The 23,084-nt window shown below is 40.4% G+C and overlaps 1 protein-coding gene across 2 annotated transcripts in view; it reads right to left on the bottom strand.

Annotated features, from left to right (window-relative positions):
- The window catches only part of LOC118428417 (dynein heavy chain 3, axonemal-like), a 69,113-nt gene that overhangs the window by 15,575 nt on the left and 30,454 nt on the right, over nt 1–23,084 (bottom strand). For both annotated transcript variants that reach the window (XM_035838469.1, XM_035838467.1), the window contains exons 34-66: nt 22,415–22,506; nt 21,771–21,972; nt 20,878–21,030; nt 19,993–20,215; nt 19,233–19,363; nt 18,961–19,061; nt 18,436–18,581; nt 17,677–17,819; nt 17,045–17,206; nt 16,355–16,480; nt 15,409–15,566; nt 15,189–15,269; nt 14,711–14,894; nt 14,125–14,310; nt 13,378–13,604; nt 12,630–12,743; nt 11,538–11,633; nt 10,812–10,939; nt 9,976–10,100; nt 9,387–9,572; nt 8,961–9,128; nt 8,295–8,428; nt 7,713–7,875; nt 6,851–6,973; nt 6,259–6,426; nt 5,491–5,702; nt 4,825–4,936; nt 4,091–4,186; nt 3,351–3,611; nt 2,723–2,924; nt 2,255–2,445; nt 1,704–1,820; nt 246–512 (exon numbers count right to left, since the gene is read on the bottom strand). In XM_035838469.1, the coding sequence (XP_035694362.1) occupies nt 246–512; nt 1,704–1,820; nt 2,255–2,445; nt 2,723–2,924; nt 3,351–3,611; nt 4,091–4,186; nt 4,825–4,936; nt 5,491–5,702; nt 6,259–6,426; nt 6,851–6,973; nt 7,713–7,875; nt 8,295–8,428; nt 8,961–9,128; nt 9,387–9,572; nt 9,976–10,100; nt 10,812–10,939; nt 11,538–11,633; nt 12,630–12,743; nt 13,378–13,604; nt 14,125–14,310; nt 14,711–14,894; nt 15,189–15,269; nt 15,409–15,566; nt 16,355–16,480; nt 17,045–17,206; nt 17,677–17,819; nt 18,436–18,581; nt 18,961–19,061; nt 19,233–19,363; nt 19,993–20,215; nt 20,878–21,030; nt 21,771–21,972; nt 22,415–22,506 (5,178 nt within the window). The remainder of the gene's footprint in view (nt 1–245; nt 513–1,703; nt 1,821–2,254; nt 2,446–2,722; nt 2,925–3,350; nt 3,612–4,090; nt 4,187–4,824; nt 4,937–5,490; nt 5,703–6,258; nt 6,427–6,850; nt 6,974–7,712; nt 7,876–8,294; nt 8,429–8,960; nt 9,129–9,386; nt 9,573–9,975; nt 10,101–10,811; nt 10,940–11,537; nt 11,634–12,629; nt 12,744–13,377; nt 13,605–14,124; nt 14,311–14,710; nt 14,895–15,188; nt 15,270–15,408; nt 15,567–16,354; nt 16,481–17,044; nt 17,207–17,676; nt 17,820–18,435; nt 18,582–18,960; nt 19,062–19,232; nt 19,364–19,992; nt 20,216–20,877; nt 21,031–21,770; nt 21,973–22,414; nt 22,507–23,084) is intronic.

The following is a 23,084-nucleotide window of genomic DNA, read 5'->3' as shown; positions in this document are numbered from 1 at the left end:
TCTGTCAAGGTTGATGAATTCACTAATTTTACCACAGTGACCTTTGTACTCTATTTCCTGTCACTTTGTCTTCTTGCCCTTTACTTCCTGTCACTTTGTGGTGAGAAATATACAACAATAAAGCACCATGGATGGTTCAGTTGATATTTCAGCACCATGGACAGTTCCTATATATAGCATCTGGAAACACAAGCAAAAACACAAAAAAAACATCGAAAACAAAACCTCCAAGAAAGAAAACCCACCTGCTTGGCAGAAATCTCCTCCGACAGCACCTTGGAGGAGGAGAGGATCTTGATGGCCGTCTCATCCTCCAGGATGTTCCCCTCCGAGGAGGACAGGACCTCCAGGATCTTGTCTTCGATCTCCTTCAGCTGTTTCTTGTTGGCAGCACTCTCTAAGATCAGCTCGTTCTTCTTCTCCTCCAACTCTGGCTTCTCCTTAGCTGCCACAATCCCCAGCAGCTGGTCTTGTAGACCCAACGGTGTGATCATGAAGTTCACCAGACATACCTATACAATGAACATATTCATAGATGATCATGTGGATGCTGATGCACAATATATCTAGCCTGATATTACTACCATGAAGATGAAGAACATAGCAATGACTGCTGTTATAGCATCTCTTCTCCCTAAGTCAGAAACATCAACCTTAGGCAAGCCTAGGTTTGACTTCACTCTCTCAATAGGCAAATTAAAAGTAGGGGTTACGAACTTCAAGGCTGCTCGGGAAATTCCCTACCCATTTTAACCAGAATGGTTTGATCCATTGACACCAGCAAGATCCCCTACTCTTTTCGATAAGAGTGTCGGGTTCTTTTAAATGCTCGAACCTCCATTTAACGTCCTAACATGTAACATTCTTGGTATAGATTGCAATCTGGTAGAAACACCCATCTCCATCAATCATCTTACTGGAGTAGATAATTTTCTTTACATATACATTAGATATCTGCTTTAAAGACTGACAAAACATCATTTCATGTCACTTAAGATCACTGGATTGATTTGAAACTCATGATTTAGAAATAGGAAGCAAGCTCTGCATTTTCAGAATCCTAAATCAAGATCTCTGATTGCAATCCTTTGTCGGTAGAATCAGTAATTCTGATGGATTGCAATCCCTCCCCCGATGTGTACATAATGAAGTGATTGTAATGACCTAAGGGGTGGGTACCGGTACAGGAAATTCAGGTTCAGGTCCGGTTCAGGTCCAGAGGATCAGATCCAAGTCCAGACCTGAACCTGGACCTGATTCAGTATGTGAAAACTTGTGAATGGACGATACTTAAAACATTTATGGTCCATTTCGCTACAAAGAAATCTGCTTTGTGTAGTATTCGACTTTCACTGGCGTTTTAAAACCCTACAAAGCTAACTGCCTCTGTACAATTGACTGTAAAAGTTGACAGAAATTACTATAGACTCTATGCTACTACTCTGTTGTTATTTTCTTAGACCGGTAATCCCAAAAATGTGTGAATGTCTGTTCATATAATCTCACTGTTAATTTTCCAATAGGTCCAACATCCGGTCCATGGAATTTTTTCAGGTCCGGTTTTTCTGGACTGGTCCAATAAAAAAAAATGGTTTTGTACCGGTACACCGTACCCCTGACACAAAAAGTCATCACATAAAATGAAACTCAAAGTTTGATGGCATTTAAACTATGTATTAAGAAATGTTGGGTGTTGAACTGACCTTGACAGAGATTTCAGGCATGTAGTGAGGGTTCCTCAGCCTGGTGGTCATGTAGAACCTGAAGTCCTTCGAGTACTCGATCACGTTCTCTCCCAGCTTGATGTAGTCTACACCTCCCTGTAGAAATTATTAATCACACAACATAAAAGTCATGTTTTTTTGTTTGAGACAGAGAGACAGAGAATAGAGAGAGAAACAGAGAGACAGAGACAGAAGAGAGAGAGAGAGACAGAGAGAGACAGGTAGACAGGCAGAGAGAGAGACAGAGAGAGACACTTCAAGGGTCTCTAAGATATATTATTTGCAATGTACAATCAATAGATTTTTCTACGTGAAGTGAAGCATGTGTTCTTTGATCATACCAAGTTTTGTCGATGAATTAATTGACAATGTTGACTGCCTCCTACAATATGCACATTTAGACCCAAGACCACAAACGTGTCAGAACATCTGCTTGATGAATACAGGTTACAGGATGGAAAAACAACATCTCAAGAAAGCTTTAGATTACACAATCATGTAGTAAGCTTATGAGACCCAAGACCACAAACCTGTCGGAAAATCTGCTTGGTGAGGATGGGTTCGAGGATGGGGTCCAGCTCTTCGGCGATGTTCTCCAGCAGGACAGGTGTGCCAAACGTGATGGAGTTCTCCAGCGTACGGATGTAGTTGCCGTCTGACAGCTTGATGATTGACAGCTTGTTCATTTTCTCCATGTTCTTCACCCACTTGTTGGCTTGGCCTACAAGGGTGAAAGTTGAAAGGTCACTCTTCATACATAATATGAAATTACAACTTCTATTAAAGACACATATTGCTTGTAAAAAGTTAACAAATATTCGTATCATTAATAGTTGGCTCACAAGAAAGGTCAGCAACACCATTATTGAAAGAGACTTCGATACTCCTCCCTGTTTGAGTCGCTTGAGTGCAATGTAGATCTTAGGCCAGTTGGACACTGTTTAGCCCATTTCATACTGTCTTTGCCCCCGATAGATCTGCTTGGAGAAACTACTAACCCTGAGGATCGATCATCAGCGGCCACCGTCTGGAGTTGGACACGATGATGCCGTTGTCAATGGAGAAGGAATCCACGGGAAGCCCCGCGATCTGCCACGCCCGGATCTTGACGGGGTCTCCCAGGGTGCCGTTCAGGGAGAAGGTCTGGGAACAGGGGATGTTGTGGTCTATCGCCTTCTTGTGCCAGTCTTCGGTACACTCCTGTTGACGTAAACAAATGTTCATGGTGAGAGAGCAACACAGTTAAGTACAAATGTACACACCCAAACAAACTTAAACACACCCGCTACAATACAATGCAATATCAGTCATCCTCCTGTCTACAACATTGGACCCAAGCAAAAGCCCTAACTTCCAATTCTCCAAGTATCCCATTACACCATTTCCATCTTATATTCTGGCAGGCTCTGTGCACACATCAAGACAATTTAACAAATACAGTAACCAACTACAATACATTGTACCTCCATTCTTAGGAAGGTTATAATTATAAACAACCGACCTACGGTAAATTGTAAAGGTTAGGGCGCTACTGCTGTCTCTTAACAGAGACGGGGGACCCCATAGGCTTTCTGCAACTTTGATCCACTACTCAGACTGTAGAGTTTGGCCTCAACCTGTACTTACAATCCTGTAGTCAACAGTAAAAGCTCCGAGGTAGGAGACCACACCAGCGGATAGAAGAATGTCTCCCGTGGTGTTCACGTAGCGAATGCCCAGCAGTCTGGCGGCCTCGCTCCAACGGTCCTTCTCGCCGCCGAGTCCTCCAATCAGCTTCTCCGCACGGATCAACTTCTGCGAGCACAGCTCGATGTTGGCCTCCAGGTCCTGTTTCTTCTTGGTCATGACGTCAAACTGGTCATTCAGGGCCTGCAGTTTGTCCTCAACCTGCAAGGGCACACATATGATCCATCAGCAACCTACATGTAGAACTGTACTCACATGTTCCTAAATGATCTATACCCCGATTATACATAGAAGAAAAATCGATTAGCCAACAAGTCTGCGATATTTTTGCGATACACCCAGTGTTCTTTTGATACGTCATTATAGTCTGTTGATGTGCTATGGTCTATCAGTACACAGCAATTTCTAAATTTCTAGACATCGGCCAATGTTCAAGGTTATCAAGCCTTATCCAACATAACACAGTAGACTTCCAGACGAAAAATAGGCTGGATTTCCTGTTGGTTTTTATACCAGCCTTGCCAACCTTGTGCTGATTATCAACTACAGTATGACCAATGTGACTGTCTGAAAATGTGCATTTAAAATAGCATTTTTTTACAAGTTCTACATCTGATATGTACTGCATTTTTAGATGAGTGCCTGAGAAGCACAGAGAAAAATATTGCGGGAAAACTCACGGCTTTGAGTTCCGCTCTCTTCTCATTCAGTTTGGCCATCTGCACGGACAACTCTGCCTCTGCAATCTTCAGCTTGGCCTTCTTGGGTGCAACGACCTGAAAAAAAAAAGGAGTCATACATTAAATTTTGTGCATTATGACAGATGGAAGAGGTTTGAAAGCCTAGAGGCCACCCAAGAGGGAGATGGGAAGAGCAGGTCTTCAACACACTCCAGGAGCTGGGGGTCTCCAGATCCGACTGGACTGTCCACGCCCAGTGTAGAACAACGTGGCGAAAACTGTCTGTATAGCCACTACACATTAACTTATGATGCAAGCAATTGATTGATTGAAGGAGTTGGGCCTCTTGAAGAATCATTCAAAGAAAACTACACTATAAGAAACTTTGTTATTGTTATTGTAACCTCTTTTTAAGCATTTTTTGAGGCCGTAGGGACAGTGGGTTGCAATCCACTGTGTCTAGGGTACGGTATTAGGTGGAGCCCATCCCTCTCCTTCCAAGTGCCTTTAACCTCACCGACTGAAGTCAGGTGCCCATTTTTACACCTGGGTGGAGTGAGGTCTTGTAAAGCTACTGCACAAAGTGCACAACTTCAAGCCAGAAATTGAAGTCTTGACCTGTTGATCTAATATTCACAAGCCTTAATTGCCACTCAGGTATTTGCATTAGGTGTGATGCAAATACTACTATTTTATGTGGGAGACAAACAAACAAACAAACAAACAAACAATACCTTTGCCACCCTCTCGTACACTTCCATGGCTCGTACCCACTTGCACAGACCCTCGCAGGCCGACGACACATTCTTGATCTTAGCAGGGTCAAACTCAGGGTCATTGGTATATCTGTGGAACAAATGTGTGACTGTGAGGACAGGGTTCATTTTCAAACCTAACATTAAGAGGGGAGTTTGCATACATTTAACAAGTATAGTTGGTACATCTATTATCAAGAGAGAGAGAGAGAGAGTGATATAGATTAGATTCTACTTGTTCATACCGAAAAGCACTCATGGGAAAGTTAGGAAAACAATGTTCATTTCCAAATATCAAAAATTAAAAACAATGATCGAACAACATCTTTTTTATTTTCTCATTGGTTCTCTGTGGTGTATTTGATTTTGATTTTTTAAATATGTATTTTAATCATACCAGCAATCAATTTGATTGGGATTAAAGATCATGTAACATCTATTACAGTAAGACAGTCACATGGACTACTCTAGTCTTTTGGCAATTTGAGAAAAAAGAAATTATTGATCCAACTGCACAGTTGTTGCACTGTCAAAAGCAACCATGCAGTCACAGTCAGCCTTTTGGGATGTGTATTGTGGAATGGCTACTGTAAAGAATGCTGGGAACTATGTCAGTCCTCCTCTGGAGCTTGCCAACCACCTTACCTGTCTCGAATCTTCTTGATGACAGGTGCTGGGATGTTGTCCTTGTCGTACGTCTTCAGGTGATCCAAGAACTTCATGTCGCCAAGAAGCTTCTGAGACGGACCCCAGTAGTCCTCCACCATCTTGCCCGAGCCGTCCGGTTTCCTCTCGGGTTTGATGGCGCGCATGACGCAGATGGCCTCCATCACAAGCTTGACTTGAGCGGGTGGGTTCTGTTGAGAGAAAAGATTTTTTGAAATCAATTACTGATTTTTATGAAGCTGGTATGGCTGTTCACTTGATATTTCTGTTGTAAACATCAGGCAAAATATGTTCTTGTTGATACATTAAATTTTGTATTGACCAGTTCAAAAGACAAATGACAACGTACATTGCAGCTCGTGATGGCTTTGCATGTTTTTCTGTGGTGACCTATTCAATGCCAAGTCAAAAACACCATGAAAAGTTTTGTTTCGTCTGTAGCACACAGTTGTCATGGTGCCAGTACATGTAGGTGGTTTCTGAGTGGCTATCCATTAAGGCACCGGTGTTTCCATTACTGTGCAATATGTGACTTTGTCATGACTGTATATATGAATAAGCACAATTCTGAGAAGCCAGAGGCCATACAATGTACTTTGAAGAAAACTGTGTTGTAAAGCATCTTTTAATCTTTTCCCTACTGTCTAACCCTGTAGCCAATACAGAGTTGGTAGCCAAACGGCTACATTAGTGTGCTGTAGGTTATTGAGACTAATAGCAATGGCAGCTGCGAAAAAATTAACGAACCTTCATGGACTTGACGACGGTGATGTCGGCAGGTTTGAGGGTGTTGAGAGCAGCTATGGCAGCTTCCAACGCGGGCATGGCCACGGCTAGATCAGCCTCACACTCATCCTTGATGGCCTTGGCCGCGGCAGCTGCCTCGTTAGCTACTGCCTCATCAGCAGCGACAACCTGAAAACAAACAAACAAACAAACAACAAAATGTTAGCTCCAGACTTAAACATTGGCAGGAAATCTTTTCATCCATCGAGCAAATACCAATAGTGATTGGTGTTGCCTTATAACGCATGTTTACCTTAATCTGTGGGGTAACCTATATTTGTTGTTTTTTAAAAACTGGGTATTTAGAGATTTTAGGTCAATATTGTGGGTTCCAAATGTCAACACTTTCAAAATATTGCAACATGACACTACGTTCCAGCAACTTAGATAGGCCTCTATGGAGTGAAATATGTACTTGCCTGGTCCCGACCTCCAGTCGTTGATGTATGTACTATGTAACGATCCCTAAATACTCTATCTTATATACAACAGAATATAGGTTACCATACGGATAGAGGTGAACTAACGTTTTAGATAGATATTTGAAGCTCACCTGCTTCTTAGCTTCTACTTCGACTGTGTCAGCTTCGATCTTGACCATGAGCTTCTCCGTCTCTTCTGAAGTCTGGATCAGCTCTGGTTGCAGGTCCTGCAACTCCTTCTGCATCACGGATACCTACCAAGAAATAGGACAGACATTGTCACATGAGGTTTGACAAAAAAATCTTTATCACTGGAGATAAAAGGCTTTACCCGAGGTGTTGCCAACAATGTTGATCACTTGGGAAAAAAGCTCTCCTTCTGAGGTGTTTTTTTTCTGAGCTCTCCTTCAGCCTAACTGAAAATTTTGATCACCAGGAGATAAAAGGCTCCACCTTTGTGGTATAGCTAAAAATCTTGACAACTGGAGACAAAAGGCTATGCCTCTGAGGTGTTGCCAAAACTCTTGACCACGGGAGATAAAGGCTCTACACCTGAGGTATTGCCAAAATCTTGGTCACTTTAGATCAATGGCCCCATCCCTATAGGCCACACCAATTTTATTTGTTGTAAATTCAGTCGGTCGGTCGAAAAATAATAAAAAAAGACTTCAAAAAAGAGATCAGACATAAAAACCTAAACTTTCAACATTTAGGGGTCCCTGGTAGCAAAGTCCAAATTTTGAAGAAAAATAGTAAACGTACCATCCAAAATAGGCACATACACATACAGCTACTGGAATTTGAGGCCCATAGTTAATTTGAGAAAGGAGAGGCAGTGAAATTTTGTCAACATGAGGTGTGGCCATCAATTTGAAGAGTTTTTGTTTGTTTTTAAAATTGGAAAAAATAGAGTCCGGAAGTCCGAGAAACAACAAATAAAATTGGTGTGGCCCTAGGATGTTGCCCCAAAAAACCTTCATTTAGGGGGCTTACCTGTGATGCTGCAAAAGCGAGTTTCTCCAGACCAGTCTCGTAACGAGACTTCAGCTTCATGATTTCCTTCCGTTTTAGGTCCAGCAGCGCCTTAAAGGTCATGATCAGTTCCAGGTACGACGTTGGGGTCACGTAGTTGTGGCGACGCAGAATGGCAAGGAACCTAATAACACAAAACAGCATTATAAAATAAGAGGTGGCATCGTGTAAAGCGTAACTGGTAAAGCACTCGGCTCGAAATCTAGAGGTCCTGAGTTTGATACCCACAGTCCCCAGACGTTGTGCCCTTGGGAAAGGCACTTTATATGCATATGACCTTCCTCACTTCACCCACAGGACCTGGTGTAAAAATGGGGACCTGGCTTCGGTGGGGGAGGTAAAAGAAAAGTGTACCTTTACCTTCTGGCAGTACTGTGAATGTGGCACTGTCAATGTAAGTTACTAATTTGAGTGGAGTGCTACATTGTCCTTGTCTGTCCAAAAGCAATAATAACAAAGAAGAACATTTATGGCTTCACCATTTTGTTTTCTACCGCTAACAGATTTTCATGACTTCTGGAAAAAGCGTTAAGTTAAACGTACTTCTCGGATTGAAGTCTGACGCTGGTGTGGAAGTGTTTACACATGAAGACACATTCCTTCCGAAGGTCATCATCAAGGTCAACATCTTCCAGGAACTTGTTAGCAACCATCTCCAAGGCATCTTCAGGCCATGCCTAAAAAACACACACAAAACACATTTGAGCAAAAAGGATGGAAAGATCGTTAAATGTCATGTTGAACTAGATGAAGTTCTTGAAGTTAAACACCAAAACTATTATCATGGAAGCTCATCGATACTGGTAGCAATCATAGTTCACATGATAAACTTTCTTTCAACCAAAGGTACACATGGATAAACTTTTCAACAACCACTGTCGCCTTCTTCAGGATTAGATCCCAAATAATGTGACAGTGGTCTTTTAAAATTTGAAAGCATTGAATTTGAATTAGCATTTTACTACCAATACTGTTAATTTGTTTATCTTTTTGCTTGGAGTTGTTTGCAGGTGTGGAGAGAGGTTTTCCAGTTGTTTTCATTTTATGGTCAAACAATATTATGGCAAAATAAAATACATTTATGGTGGAGAGTCAAAAAATGTGAATATATAGAGGTTCACAGTAAGGATATCATAAATTTCAAAATACTTTTCGTGTACTAAACTGAGTGAATGAACAATTAAGTATGACTTCTTATTCTCATTTTACCTGGAACCAATCGATGGTACAGCAGTTGATCAGCGATGGGAATTGGCGGAGGCGGTTTCGGAAGGCGTCACCGATGGGACTGAAGGCGAGAACCACGTGGAGGTTCTGTTTCACGCGCTCGATGAAGAAGTTGTACATGGACATGGGCGTGGCTTCAATCTTCTTACCCTATTTGGAAAACAACAGTGTCATGGAATTGGTCAGAAGAGCCATCTAACAGTTTATGCCAAAAGTGCATGTCAGAGGTGGGAGCATGGTAACCAGTTGTCAATGATACAACAAACAGTAAGCAGCGTTTCTTGAATTCTTTTTTTCATTACAACATCTTTTGCAAATGAAATTGCTGCAAATGTTTCTAAGAGTATTACAATGATTTTGAATTTCTGCGTCAAAAATATAACAAAAATGCATAAAAAGGATTCTTACCGTGTTTCTGGCGACAAGCTGCATTTTCTCGATGACGTCAGCTTTCTCGTCCGGTGGAAAGATATTTGGCACATCGCCAGTGTTCAGGATCATGTTGATGTCCTCTACGAACGACTCACTCTTGATCTGGTTGTCACTGAACAAAAACACTGTCTGTTTGCCCTCTGACCCAGCCTTCAGCAACACCTGGTGAGTGAAATAATGTCACAACATGAAAAACGACCTTTTATGTCACTGAGCACCAACTGTAATTCATAAACAATACAATTTAAAAACCTACATTCTTTTAACACAGCAACCATCAATTCTGTAGTACTGGTCAAAATATTTGCTACAGTAACTATGCCCTATTACAAATAGAAATTATGAATAGTTCAGCAAAGCTATAAGAATATCAGTTCCTTTTTTTTGCACAGTATGCATGGTAAAAATGTAGTAGGAAGTAATATGAAAATTTTCAGCTCTTGAAACAGAAAATTGTACAAAAAATTACAGTTCCCATCTCTTTAATAAAGTGCTTGTTCAGTTTTAAGATTTGGAACGCCCCCCTCCCCCAAAACAATATGTTGAAGAGTGCTGATTTTTTTACCTTCTTGACATCTTCCCTCCACTCAGAGTTGGTGTAGTTCTTGGTGATCTCAATTTGGAAGAGGTCAAAGTCTTGCATGAAGGTGGCCAGTTTGGTTGCACTCTGACGACCACTGCCACCGATTCCTGTCATAAAGAATATGATTATCATAAGTCTTATTTGTCTTTAAAATGCAAGCAGATTCAAGGAACATACATGTATAGTTCTGTGTGCCTGTGTGTCCTTATGGCCACTGCCACTGATTCCTGTCATAGAAAATATGGTTATCATAAGTCTTACATTATGTATTTGTCTTTGAAATTCATGCAGATTCATAGTGTGCCTATAGTTCTGTGTGCCTGTGTGTTCTGACAACATTGCAACCGATTCCAGTCATAAAATATGGTTATCATAAGTCTTAATATCTTAATTGCCAATAAAATGGTAGATTACATCTAATACACAGTGATAAAATTTATATTTTATTGAAGCACAGTGTCGGAAAGACAGGCGTTACAACAGTTATGTTGTTCAGCACCACGGACAGGACCTATCAAAAAGTACATAGTGTAATGGCTACAAAACAAGACTTTCCCTTTTTATTACTGTATAGAATATTACAGGATATCATACAGACTGAAATCTACTTGAGGTTTGGATGCATGAATGATTGAACGGGTTTTGGTGAAAATTTGACAAACAATTCTATCCGAACGTCACAAATTTTTCGATGAAAATGAAGCCTTATGCCAAAAAATCTCTACATCTGCCCATATATTCAAATGCTATCATTTACTGTAACATTCTCTAGAGTAGAGGAAAACTGTGGACCAATCAGCTAAGGAGAGGTGACTTACCAACGAGCAGGAGATGTCCGTTGTCCTGTTTTAGTACTCGGCTGACACGGGAGATGTGCTCACACGCAAACTTGAACAGTACCAGTGACATAGGTGCCTTACTGATTGTGTTGTACTCATCAAGGTACCTGAAAAACATTGTTCACAATTACTGCTACAAGAACAAGAAATAAAACTTCTCTACATACATTAATCTGTTTCAAACCATGCTATCATATTTTCTTTTTCATGATGATGATGATTCAAATGCATTATTACCTTTTGTGAAGGAGGTATTGCTTATGGTGGCTTTTTTTGTGTGTGAACAACATAGCTTGATATAGTTGCCATGCTTTATTCTTGACACTCTGTATGTAAGTAGGTGTTGGAATATCAATGATACACACTATTTGTGGGCCTACTAGTGAATTTTGCTGGTACTGCAGCATGACACTGCTGTTTTTATATCTTCTGTACATGCTACAGTGATTTTTGGGGTGCTACATGTAGATAGATTTTAGGGCATAGAAAAAGTGTACAAGCTTGGACAAGCTCATATCATATCATATCATATCATATCATATCAAAATATATCATATCATATCATATCATATCATATCATATCATATCATATCATATCATATCATATCGTCCTCAGATAAGTGGCAATATGGCAATAATATAAATGGCAGCGTTTTTCATAAAAGACTTCAGCTTAGACAGAGAATATTTCCAAACTGAACTTACGACTCCATGACAGCTTGTAGCTCAGGAATGCTGCTCACTTCGTCGTAAATCCTTGGGTCGGCGTCAGGCAACATGTAGTCACCAAAGAACAGGCTCCTGTTGCAACAGTCAAGACATTCAAACATTCAGAAAAAAAGCAGTATGAGAGATTGTCGGTGTGCAAAAGACTTATCCAACTAAAGGATAAGGTAAGATGACAGGTTTTGACAAGGTTACAGGGTTGGAAAAGTTTTCTAACAATCAGGCAAACACAGAAAATGATTTACTTTAATACACGAACCAATTTTTCACTTGCCCAAAATTGAAATGTTACTTTTATATATTATGCACTTCTAGCAAAAGACTGCTTGGTATTGGCTTCATTTTTTATGTTGACCAAAGCTTGATGTTAAAAAGTAACAAGTTTATCAAAATCTCATTCAATGGAAAAATCTTACTTGCCCAATCGGGCAAGTGGGGTAGGCCATGCACTTGCCTGATCAAAACTTTCACTTGCCCTGGACAATAGGGCTTGTCCAACCCTTGGTTACTGTGTCTAGGTCATGGTATTGGGAGGCAGAGCCCATCTCTCTCATGTTGTGTGACTAATTTAGTGAATATGATATCAGGGGTTCGATTCCTGGCATTTCTGACTAGACATTGTTCCCTTGTGTAAGGCACTCAATGCAACTTTCCTCAACTTTCCACTGTGAGCCAGAATTCGCAAAAATTCTGTGAACCTGAGCCAGATTTCAGTAGACCTTTCTTCATAGAGACATCTATTAGTGATTGCAACCTACGTATTCACTCTCCTTTGATATATCATACCTACAAATATCAATTCATCTGGTCGATCTATTTTGAAATTATTAAGGTTTTCCGGAGTTTTACTGTCGTTTGTTGTTCCTAATTTAAATTGGGGGGAGAGGGGTAAAAGCAGTGGACCGGAAGAAAAAGATGAGCTTCCAATAGCTTAGCCTAAACACAGTGGATAAGAACCCACTGTGCCTACGGCTTCAAATGATTTCAAGCTTAATGCTATATGGTACCTTTACCTTACCTTATGCTAACTACATTTGTACTGTGTTTACCAACAATAAAGAGTTAACAAACCTGATGTTGTCATCAATAAGGTTGCCGCTGGGGGTCAGGTGGTTCAAGACCTTGTCCATACTAGTCTTGAAGCATTCCTTTGTTGTCTCCTTCATAATGTTGAAGAACATTTGTCTGAAACAAATTTGTAATGAAAAGCTTTTATTTTATGGTTTAAAACTACACAATTTGTACATTTGCACAGGTTCTCTATTAGCCTCAATACAAACTCAAGGTGCTTATAAAGTATTCTCTTCCATATTGCAATAACTCTTTATTTGGTGATCAAATGATTTTGTGAGCAAAAAAAAGAGTGTGCATGTAAGCCGTAGATTTGCTGTATTTTTAACTTCAAACCTTTGGTCGCTTCTTCATCGCAAGCTCATCATTATGTGCGAATAGGCAATTAAATTTGCATTTCCAAATTGTGTTGGTATTGTTATCTCCGTGAGAAAGTGGAGGTCTTGTAACCAGTTAGTATGTTTTGCTTACTGCCAGCATGTAAGAAGAAAATGGTGTTATCGGATACTTGGAGAATTGGATAAAATTATCCGGTTTGGCCATTCTCTAATGTTGTAGCCATGCATTCGTACGTATACATGTCTAGGTGTTACGAATATCCATTTAGAGCTTATTTCATATGGCACTATATGTGTAGCTAATGTGTTAAGTAGGCTTGTACAAACAGAACACTGAGATACACTGCAAACTTAAATGCAAACTATGCCACAAAATTTCAGTGCCCAAATCGTAAGTGAATACACAGTACCTGTCGTCATCGTCAATCAGACGGTCGTAGAAGCACCGGTAGACTTCGTGTATCCAAAGGCGGATGAGCTTGTCGCCCTCCTTCATGTTACTACTTGGCACGAGGAGAACGCCCTGAATCACGCGGGCGAAATCACGCAGGTTGAACAGGTAGTGCGACTTGGACGGGGTGGGGAGGAAGTTAGCGATGGCCTCCTTGTACACCGTCATGGTTGCGTGGACCAACATCTATGGGAAGAAAACAACCTTTGTGAAGATCTTCTTTCTACTTAATAAAACTTCAATCTTAAAACTTGACTAATTTTTTTGTTCCAACTCTAGTGTCACATACATGTAGGGAAGCAAATTTCTTTACTGTTCTTGTAGTACATGTAGTAGTAGTAATGGTATAGTGTCCAGTATACCCAGCTGGGAATATTTTCCAAGGGATAGGTTGCTAGCCCTCCTCCTTCAATGTGCTCAAAGAGAGGACCCCCCAAATGGATGGGTGTAGCACCAAATGAGATGCCTTTCCTTATAGTATTGAGCTACGGTTTCAAAATTCCAAACCAAATGGAAACAGGAATGTTAAGCTGGTTCAAAATTACATGTAGGTACACATCTTGAAACAGGTGTATGGAGTGGTATCACTACAAGTAACTGCAGTTCTGACAATGTCCCAGGTGGTGTAGATGTCACAAGTCAGAGCAGTTCTAACACTGTTTCCAGGTGGTGTACGTGTCCAATATCCATCCATCTGTAAACCTACCTTGCCCAACCTCAAGAAGCTCCCATCAAAGCCCTTGCCAAAGTGCCAGTCCACGATGGAGGTGAAGATCTTGCTCATGGTGTTGTCATCGAACGAGTCGATGGAGATGACATTGAAATGACGCATCATCCGACCTGTGATGTGGTTCCTCCCGCCACCAGGGGGGCCCATTCCAGAAACCAAAAGCTGCAAAAAATTAAAGTGAATATTTTGAATTTTTGTCTGGAAAAAAGCTGGACCAAACAGATTAAACATGGATGTAGATGTAAGATATCATTTATCATTTTTTACGTAATTTGTGAGTTACTAAATATTGTTTTAACACTTAGAAGTATGTAAAATATGGTGTTCCTTTTAGACCCAGCTTTCAGCCAATCAGAGACTTGCCTAAATGTTATTTTTAGTTAAGGTAAAGACAATTCTCTGATTGGCTGAGGTTCAAGTTTCTCCTATTGTACCGGGTTGAGGTTACTCAACTAATGCCTGTCCCACAGTAATACCCAGTAAGGAAGTTGTAAGAGGGAAAGAAGAAGAAGACTTAGTCTAATTTCATACTGTAGAAAAAAGAAAACATTGTTAAACTGACCACGTCCGCCAGCTCTATCTTGGTGTTGTCCTTGAGGTCGTACCAATGCAAGTGGTCCTGCCACTGCCGCAGGAGTTCAATGGGTGGCTGGGCGCCATACTTCTCCTTAGCGGGCATGTTCAGGTCATCAACAAACACGACGCATTTCTTACCCATGGGCGGGCCGAGCACGCCCTTACGTCGTCTGTGGAAATGAAGAAAAATATAATTTAGGGATACTGTTTTCAGTCAAAGTGGTAGAAAATTAGTTAGACTACTTGTAAGTCTTCAAATTTGAAGATATTTCAAAATCTTACAATTATGGTTTAAGATAATAATGTGTTCCACTTGTCAAAATGTTGAAAAATAAAAAAATTAGATTGATGTAGTTAATTAAAGTCATCAAGGTCAACTCCCTTGTATGCTGACTTCCAAAACATAATGACATTTTGAAGAATGTAAAGGATATTATTCAACTTGACACACAAGAAAATCTGACCTGTCCAATTTGGAGAGTACGATATCCTGCGTCTGGTTGGCCGTTGTGCGGGCAGAGAAGTTGATGACGTTAGGCAGATACCTGAAACAAAAAGAAAACAATTCATTCAAAGACCGGTCAATAATCACTAAGGACATGACACACAACTTTTTATCACTACGTTTGTATTTTATAATGATCTTATAAGTGTATTCTCATAAAAATTGTTTTTTCGACTCACCTCTCCTTTGGCAGTTTGACCAGGTAGTTGTTGGTGATGGCGGACTTTCCCGTTCCCGTGGGTCCGACAAACAGTAGCGGCACGCCGTGGGGCAGGATCGTGTCCAGGAAGTACGTCTGTCGCGCGGTCTCCTCCGTGGAGATGATCAACTCTGTTACCTGTTTGGAATAACAAAATGTGGTCTCAGATTTAAAAAAAATCTGTACTTCCCCCTCAGAAATTTGATCTAATATGAACATGCTGTACTACTAAATACCAAAGACCCATCCCCACCATTAACTTGACTAATCATAAAATTTACTGTTTACTAAGTACCAATAACTACCAATTAAAGTAGCATCCCCCTCACCAACTCGATCAACTATAGACATGCTACACTTAGTCTACTAAGTACTGAATGTACATCCCCACATCAATCTAATCTATCTGTATGTGTCATGTACTACTAACTATTAAACAAATCCAACATAATTACTAATTATTTTTGCAGGCTGCTTGCCCGGACCAGGTCCACCCTCTCCTTCTAGATATCTCTGTACCCTATAGCAATCTTTAAGTCCTCGATCCACAACCCCACATCACGTGCAAGCTGGTCTATGTAGGTTAGTCTAGGTCGCCCAGCATGTGTATACCCGTGTGCTGGCATCCTAAGTATGAGTTCACTAGCAAACTTTGCTTTGTTCCTAAAACAATGACCGGCAAATCTGGTCCTACGCTCCCTGATGATGGTTGATATGGCAGGAATACTGCCATACAACTGTTCTTTTGTAGGATGTTGTTTCCATGACTTGTTAAGCACGGCCCTCAGCATACGTGTGTACGTACCATTGAGCTTTCCAGCTTCCTAGTTAATGTCCAAGCTGGTGAGCCATACAATAGTATAGACTCAACTATCGCTGTAGTTCTACTATGCACAATCATGCAGAAGATGTGCCCTACACTGTACCTTTGCATCATTAGGAATGCCAGTCTTGCTCTGGTCCACGTAGTCCATCCACCCACTCCATGAGCCACTGGACTGTTTCTTAAAGTAATAGTCGTACACGGTCCCTCGCTCTGGGAATAGGTTGCTCTGAAAAACAAAATGCAAAACTTTAAGCAAAAGTTAAAAAGATGATGTGACTATAAGAACATTTCTTTAAGGTGAGAGCACAACAGTTTGCATCAGGAAATCTTGTATACTGTTAAAGTTAGATTACTTCAAGTTTGCAGGGATTTGCTTTCGTGGTAGGGAGAAAATGTAGTGCTCAAGATTTAGGTTGAAACAATAGCATATAGTTATCATTTATCGAAACAGGTGCCTTTAAAACATTGTTTTTGTTTGTTTTATTTGGATCTCCATTATTGTGTTTGTTTACAATAAAAATAAATTTAAGACTTAGTCAAATGTGGAATACACGTGGTGCTCGCAGTATGGGTTAAGCAGGTAGAAGACGGAACAGAAATTTCAACAGTGGTTTTAAATTCATGTTGAGGAGGTTAATCCACCAAAATACACTGTTTCAAACATGAAATGGCCATAAAACTTCATGGTTTACAATACATTAAATTAATATCACACGATAAATGAACTGTCTCAGCAGTGGTAGGTTTTGAACCTCCAGTCTTGGATCTTGCCCCTTGCAGACCCTCTCACCTTGCTGAGCTTGAAGCTCTTTGGTTTGGGATGGTCAGGGTCTGTTCCCGCGATGACGTTCCTGAAGTAGACGTCAAACTTCTTTCGCCCTTCCCCCGTGATTGTTCCTCCAATGGACCAGATCAGGCAGAAGAGGAACAGGTTCTGCATCCACATCGTAATCTACAAAACAAAATTAAAGATAAACATTCTTATGATAATCATAAATTTTATGTCTTCAAGAAGCAATTATCTCTGAATGGTTTACTAAAGCATACGATAAATGATTACAAAGAACATTTTTTCCATCAAACTACAAATGTAATACCCCCTCACGAAACTGATAAATTATATACATACTATACTACTTACCCACAGTGTAGCATACCCTTACCTATTTGATCAACCATACTCGAACTCATGCTGTACAAGGTTACCATAGCATCCCCCTCATCAATCTGATCTATCATTAATATGTTATACTAACTAACAGCCACATAGTACAGTATCCTCCTCAACATTACATTTATACTGAACATGATATACTACTAACAACCAAAATGTATAGTGGAGTATCCCCCTAATCTAACAGATCTATAATCAACATGTCATACTACTACTCAATGGTCTTTATCATTGAAGACATGCCCTACCTGTTGGTCTGTTAGTTTGTCCCAGCCGTCCGAACCGGAGTTGGCGATCTCGTCAATGAGACACGTGTAGAGCCGTAGGAGCGACATAACCAGGGGACCGGCCGCAGAATTCACAAAGAACTTGCACTCGTGGAAGATGAAGTCTGAAAAATTATCAAGCAGTTGATTAGCACCCCAATGGAGTGATAGCATACACAGTCACAAGCAAATGAATCATTGTAATGCCACAGTAAAGATTGGGATTCATGACATTAACATACACAACTAGCAGTGGGTACTGGTACACTGTACGCTTTTCCTGTTGGACCGGTCTGGAAAAAACGGACTTCAAAACATCTAAGTATGTATTGAATTTTGGACCGATTGGAAAATGAACAGATTATACCGGCTGGCATTCATGTATTGTGGGGCTTACCGGTCCAAGAAAATAACAAGAGCAAAATAGAGGAGTTGATAGTCATTTTAAACAAGTTTCTACATTGAAACTTGGTCTAAGGTAACAGCGGTAAGTGTTGTTAACATAAAGATATGCTAGTAGAAGTCGGATACTTCGCCAAATACAAGTAGATTCCTTTGTAGTAAAATGGACCATCTTGAGTATCACCCATACACAAGTTTTTACAGAAAATTAGGTTCAGGTTTAGGTCTGGACCTGGACCTGATCCTATGAACCTGGACTGTACCTGAACCTGGATTTTCTGTACTGTTATTCACTCCTATACGCAACGACTTAACCTTGAAGTCTAAAAGAAGACTCACCAAGACAAGGGTCAATCAGCCACTCGAACAGGTCGTCAAGGAGGTCCCTGTGCTCCTTGTTCATGGTTTCTGGCAGGTTGTTGAAGTAAGACTCTTTGAAAGGACGCCATCCTAGCTGGTGGGGCTCGAAATAGATCATTCCACACCTGTGTATACAACAGAAAAGATATATTGGCATTTCTTAAGGCAACAATTGACCAATTCTAGACTCAGTCTGTCAATCACAATTAGCAGTTCAGCCAATTATAGCAAAGCATTTCACCCTTTGACCAATGGGAGAGTGGCTGTATGTCCATCAAATATTTTGCATTTTTACATACCGGTAGATTTCCTTATATCAACTGAAACACAGTGTACCACAAATATAAGCTATAATTTCAAAAGTATTTCATAATGTATGAAAGATATTTGAAGTTCTTTCCATTTTTATTCATTTTTTGATGGAGTAGGACAGAGATCAGACAATTTGAGTTGATTTTCAGGTAGATTTTGTGTTAATGAATAGGAAATGACCTATGACCTGACCTGCTGACTGTGGCGGGAGAGGCGACCTCCAGGTCCTCGGGTTCAAAGATCAAACTCATCTGGCTGCTCATCTGGATGATCTCTCCGCTCATCAAGCACAGCTGCAGTAAACAAACAAACAAACAAAACAAAGGAATTTTTAGTCATGAATGTTACGTAAATGACTGTTTTGCATGTGAATAGTGCAAATTACCAGCCTGCAAGAATGTTTGTAGCCGTCATGCATTAGACTTTGTTGCCTGCAAATGATTGACTGATGTAACAATCCATACCTTTTTGTTGTCATCCAGCACAGTATTCATGTTCTCGATCCACACGGCGTCTACGGGACCGTCGAACAGGATCCACTGTCGGTCCTCCAGCGTGGAGGAGGCTTGCTCACGGAACGACACGGCTAGAACACCTGGGGAATAACAACAAAGGTCCGCAACAAATCAATCCACATCCAAGTGGTCTAAAAGCATTATGTTTGGACAATTCAACCTACTTCCTGTTCACGTGGCCTTTGGTTGCCAAATTTGTATTGGCTACAGGTTTAGGGGGCAGGTAGAGGGTTCAAGGTAACACATCTGCTTGAGGCAACAAAGAGAGTGCTGAAAAAGACAAAATTATATTGACTGAAAAACAAATCTTAAAGTTTTTTCCCTTAATTTGTCTGGAAAGTCAACTCTGTCATTGAATTATTTCTCTAGTTTGACATTACAATTTATAGTAATCAAATGTAATGATGTAAAGCCATTGCAGTAATTTTTTGAGCATTGAAGGCAATTGCACATTTCTTCTACATGTAATTATTACTTTTACATTCAGCCAACTGCAGTCCGTTGTCGAAACTCAAGAAATTGAGATCCTTAACATCTACTTTGAAGGCAATTGCAATCATTTTTCGAGATAAAGGTTATTGCAACCAATCATCGAAAATCAAAATGTTTATTATATTAATGTTTTTTCTAAAAACAAGCATACTTCATTTCAACAAACAATTCAGCCTTTTCCTTAGATGATTTAAAATGACGTAAAACTGCCACTGACCGTCACTCCACTCGTGTGACACAGGGTCGAAACATCCGTACAGCTGGCCCATGGTGATGGCTTTGGGGTTGATGATCTTGTAGAGGACGTTAAACTCGTTCATCAGGCCCGCCGCGTGGAGGTCCGACAGCGCTCCCGCCAGGACTTTGTACGCCATGGTCTTCCCGCCCATGGGGTCGCCCACGATCATGAAGCCGTGACGGACAAGCATCATCTCGTAAACCTATCCATTTCAATGCAAGTTTTATTAGACGGGCATTCAATTGCTGTAATCTACTGAGTTCACATGATGTTTTTCAGATTGTCTCAGTTTGTCTGATTTTTTGATTGAATAATATTTGATAAATTTGCCACCCAGTGAAAATTTAACAATGAAGACAACAACAACAACAATGAACAACAAACTGATTGACAAATTATCAATTATCGAAAATGCCACTAATGAAAACAAGACTTCTAGACAAAACGAGATTTTTCCCATTGTCAAGGACAGCTATGCTTTCATCATGTCGGTATTCACATACAACATAATATAAAAGTTGCAGCTATAATAAACCATGCAACTACAAATTTTACAGTCAAACAAAATTTAGTTCATGTCTATGGTGCTGAAATGATGGTCGAGCCTTCCAATGGATCATATCACTGGTGAATACCTAAAATCTTAAAATGTACGCATAATGATCACTTCATTTTCATCAGTACAAATGTATGTGTTTTCAATGTTACATATACCAACTACATATATAAACTTCTGTACTGTAGAACTGTTTTAATAGTACTGTAAGTTATGAACTAAAAACTCAGCAAAAATCCTCTTCTCCGTCTACTGTAGAATTTAGTGAACTACAGTATACAAAACCATAGTGACCAGATATTACAGACCTGAGTGATTTTCTCGATGTGCCAAGGGTGTGGCTGTAGGTTCCTCTTCTTCATGTTGTCCTTGACAGCATCCAGGAACTGTGCGTAGTCCGGTTCGGGTAGAACCACACCGGGGAACAGGTCAGAGATGATGCCTCTGAACAATGGGATGTCCTTGAAAAGGGTGGGAGGGGGGCAAAGGTCAGTATCTGTATAGAACATTTTGTACATTTGTACTGTGTGCCATACATGGAGATCAATCAAGTGCATATTGCTATGGTCATGAGAATTCTTTACACATGATTGGTATTGGTGTTGCTGTTACAGTATCATTCCATAATGGCTGTTTGTTACATCTTATTGCATGGTCATCTTGTTTGCTTTCTATCACTGTCATGCTACCAAAAATATCCCGTACTTGTATCAGCAGAACTTCATGAAATGTCTTTTTTTCTACCAAGATTACAAGAGACTTGTCATTTATTGGAATAAAACCTTCTGGCCATCCTTGACCTGAGTAAAAAGAGTGAACCCAATATTTTATGCCTCTATGACATATTTCACAATTTTTTGTTTTATTTGAATCTTTCACTGATTCTGTATCATGAATTTTTCCTTTGGTTCTCATACAAATGTAAAGGAACAGACATAAACATAGAGGAAACTGAAGACAGGAAATGAGATTGGGACTTTTATGGGACCTTTGACCTAACTTCCTGTCAGTGTCCCCCATGTGCCTAGCTTGGAGAAACCAGCCGCTCTTATGCATTCAAATAAGTTCAGACACACAAGCAAGCAAACAAACTGATACAAAGAAATAACCTCAATACACAGATATAACAAAAAAATACCCAACGGCTCAAATAAACAAATAAACAAAAGCACAAACAAACAAAACACACAAACACACTTACTTGAGCAAGAAACTTGGCCAGGTTGACATCCAGGATGGCGCGGAGCAGCAGCACCCTCTCGTCTTCTTCTGGATATTTCAGCTTCAGGTTCCCGGCGGCCGTCAGCACAGACTTGACAGCACGCATGCCGTAGTCGTAATGGTGCTGCGAGGACAGCTGCTCCGAGCACAGACGGTAGGTGGCCACAATCTTGATGGCAAGGCTGCGAGAAGAAGAAAAAGATCATTGTAAATCCATATGTGAAATAGGAGCTTGAAAAAATTTTCTGTACAATCATTATGTTGACTTCACAAGCACGTGAAGATTGCTTGATATCATAGATGTCGTAATGACTCATTTTCAAGGTATTGATTAAGCAAATATTGCATTGTCAAAACCAATAGTCTGTCTTAACTCATCGTCAGGGAGTAGCCAAATTTCAAAATTACCTGACAACCAAGAAAATCTTAGCCTAAAAATCTACACCTTAATGATTTGGGTCAGTGGCCTATAAATATCTGCCTACCCCCCCCCCCCCCCCTCCAAAGCCATATTGCTGCCACTGATGTCTCTTTTGGAGCTTGCAGACTCGTCGAGCGTGCAATTTTCCCGAAGGCTTTAAGATTTGGAGTCTGAAGACGGTAGAGTTTTCTTAATCTTTGTACCTTCTGGCATCCTGAAATCCCATAGAGTACAGCGAGATCTCTCCAATCATGGCATAGTCAGGTACCATCATGGCCACAGTTCTGAACAACACCTGCAGGAAATATGAGGTAGGATATTGTTCATGAATTTCAATGCAATTACAATATAAAGCAAGACCTTGGTTATTCCACAAAAAGGGAAAGAGTTACCATACAAATAAGGATGTGTGCGTGTGTGTTTGCATGTATGTGTGCAAGTGTGTGTGTGACAGTTCATGTGTGTGTGTGTAGGGCCTTGACCAATACACCCCTATTTTCCAACACCCGTATAATGCACAATAATCCTAACAAAGGGATGTCAGAATAAAGGTGTGTCTGCTGTCCCCTGTCTAACAAAACCTCCCATACCTAATGTGGTGTATTGTGGAAGTATATGTCAAAGTTGAAGGCCCCTGGGACATAAACAAAGCAAGTCTGGATATTCAAGTATTGTCCAGACAAGAGCTGTTCAAACCCAGGGGCCTCTACCTTTGACCTAATGCATGTGCATTTCAAACCATGAACTGACTTATTACGAACAGGTTAAGACCTAGGAAAAGAAATGTTGTGTTTCCTGTTTCAGATATTAAAAAAATTAGGGTCGGTAGGAAGGGATTATCTTTTTTTTTGTAATTTTTTTTAGGCTGGCCAA

Source organism: Branchiostoma floridae, chromosome 13 (assembly GCF_000003815.2).
Source record: "Branchiostoma floridae strain S238N-H82 chromosome 13, Bfl_VNyyK, whole genome shotgun sequence".
NCBI classification, from domain to species: domain Eukaryota; kingdom Metazoa; phylum Chordata; class Leptocardii; order Amphioxiformes; family Branchiostomatidae; genus Branchiostoma; species Branchiostoma floridae.
This window is presented reverse-complemented; position numbering and strand designations above follow the sequence as displayed.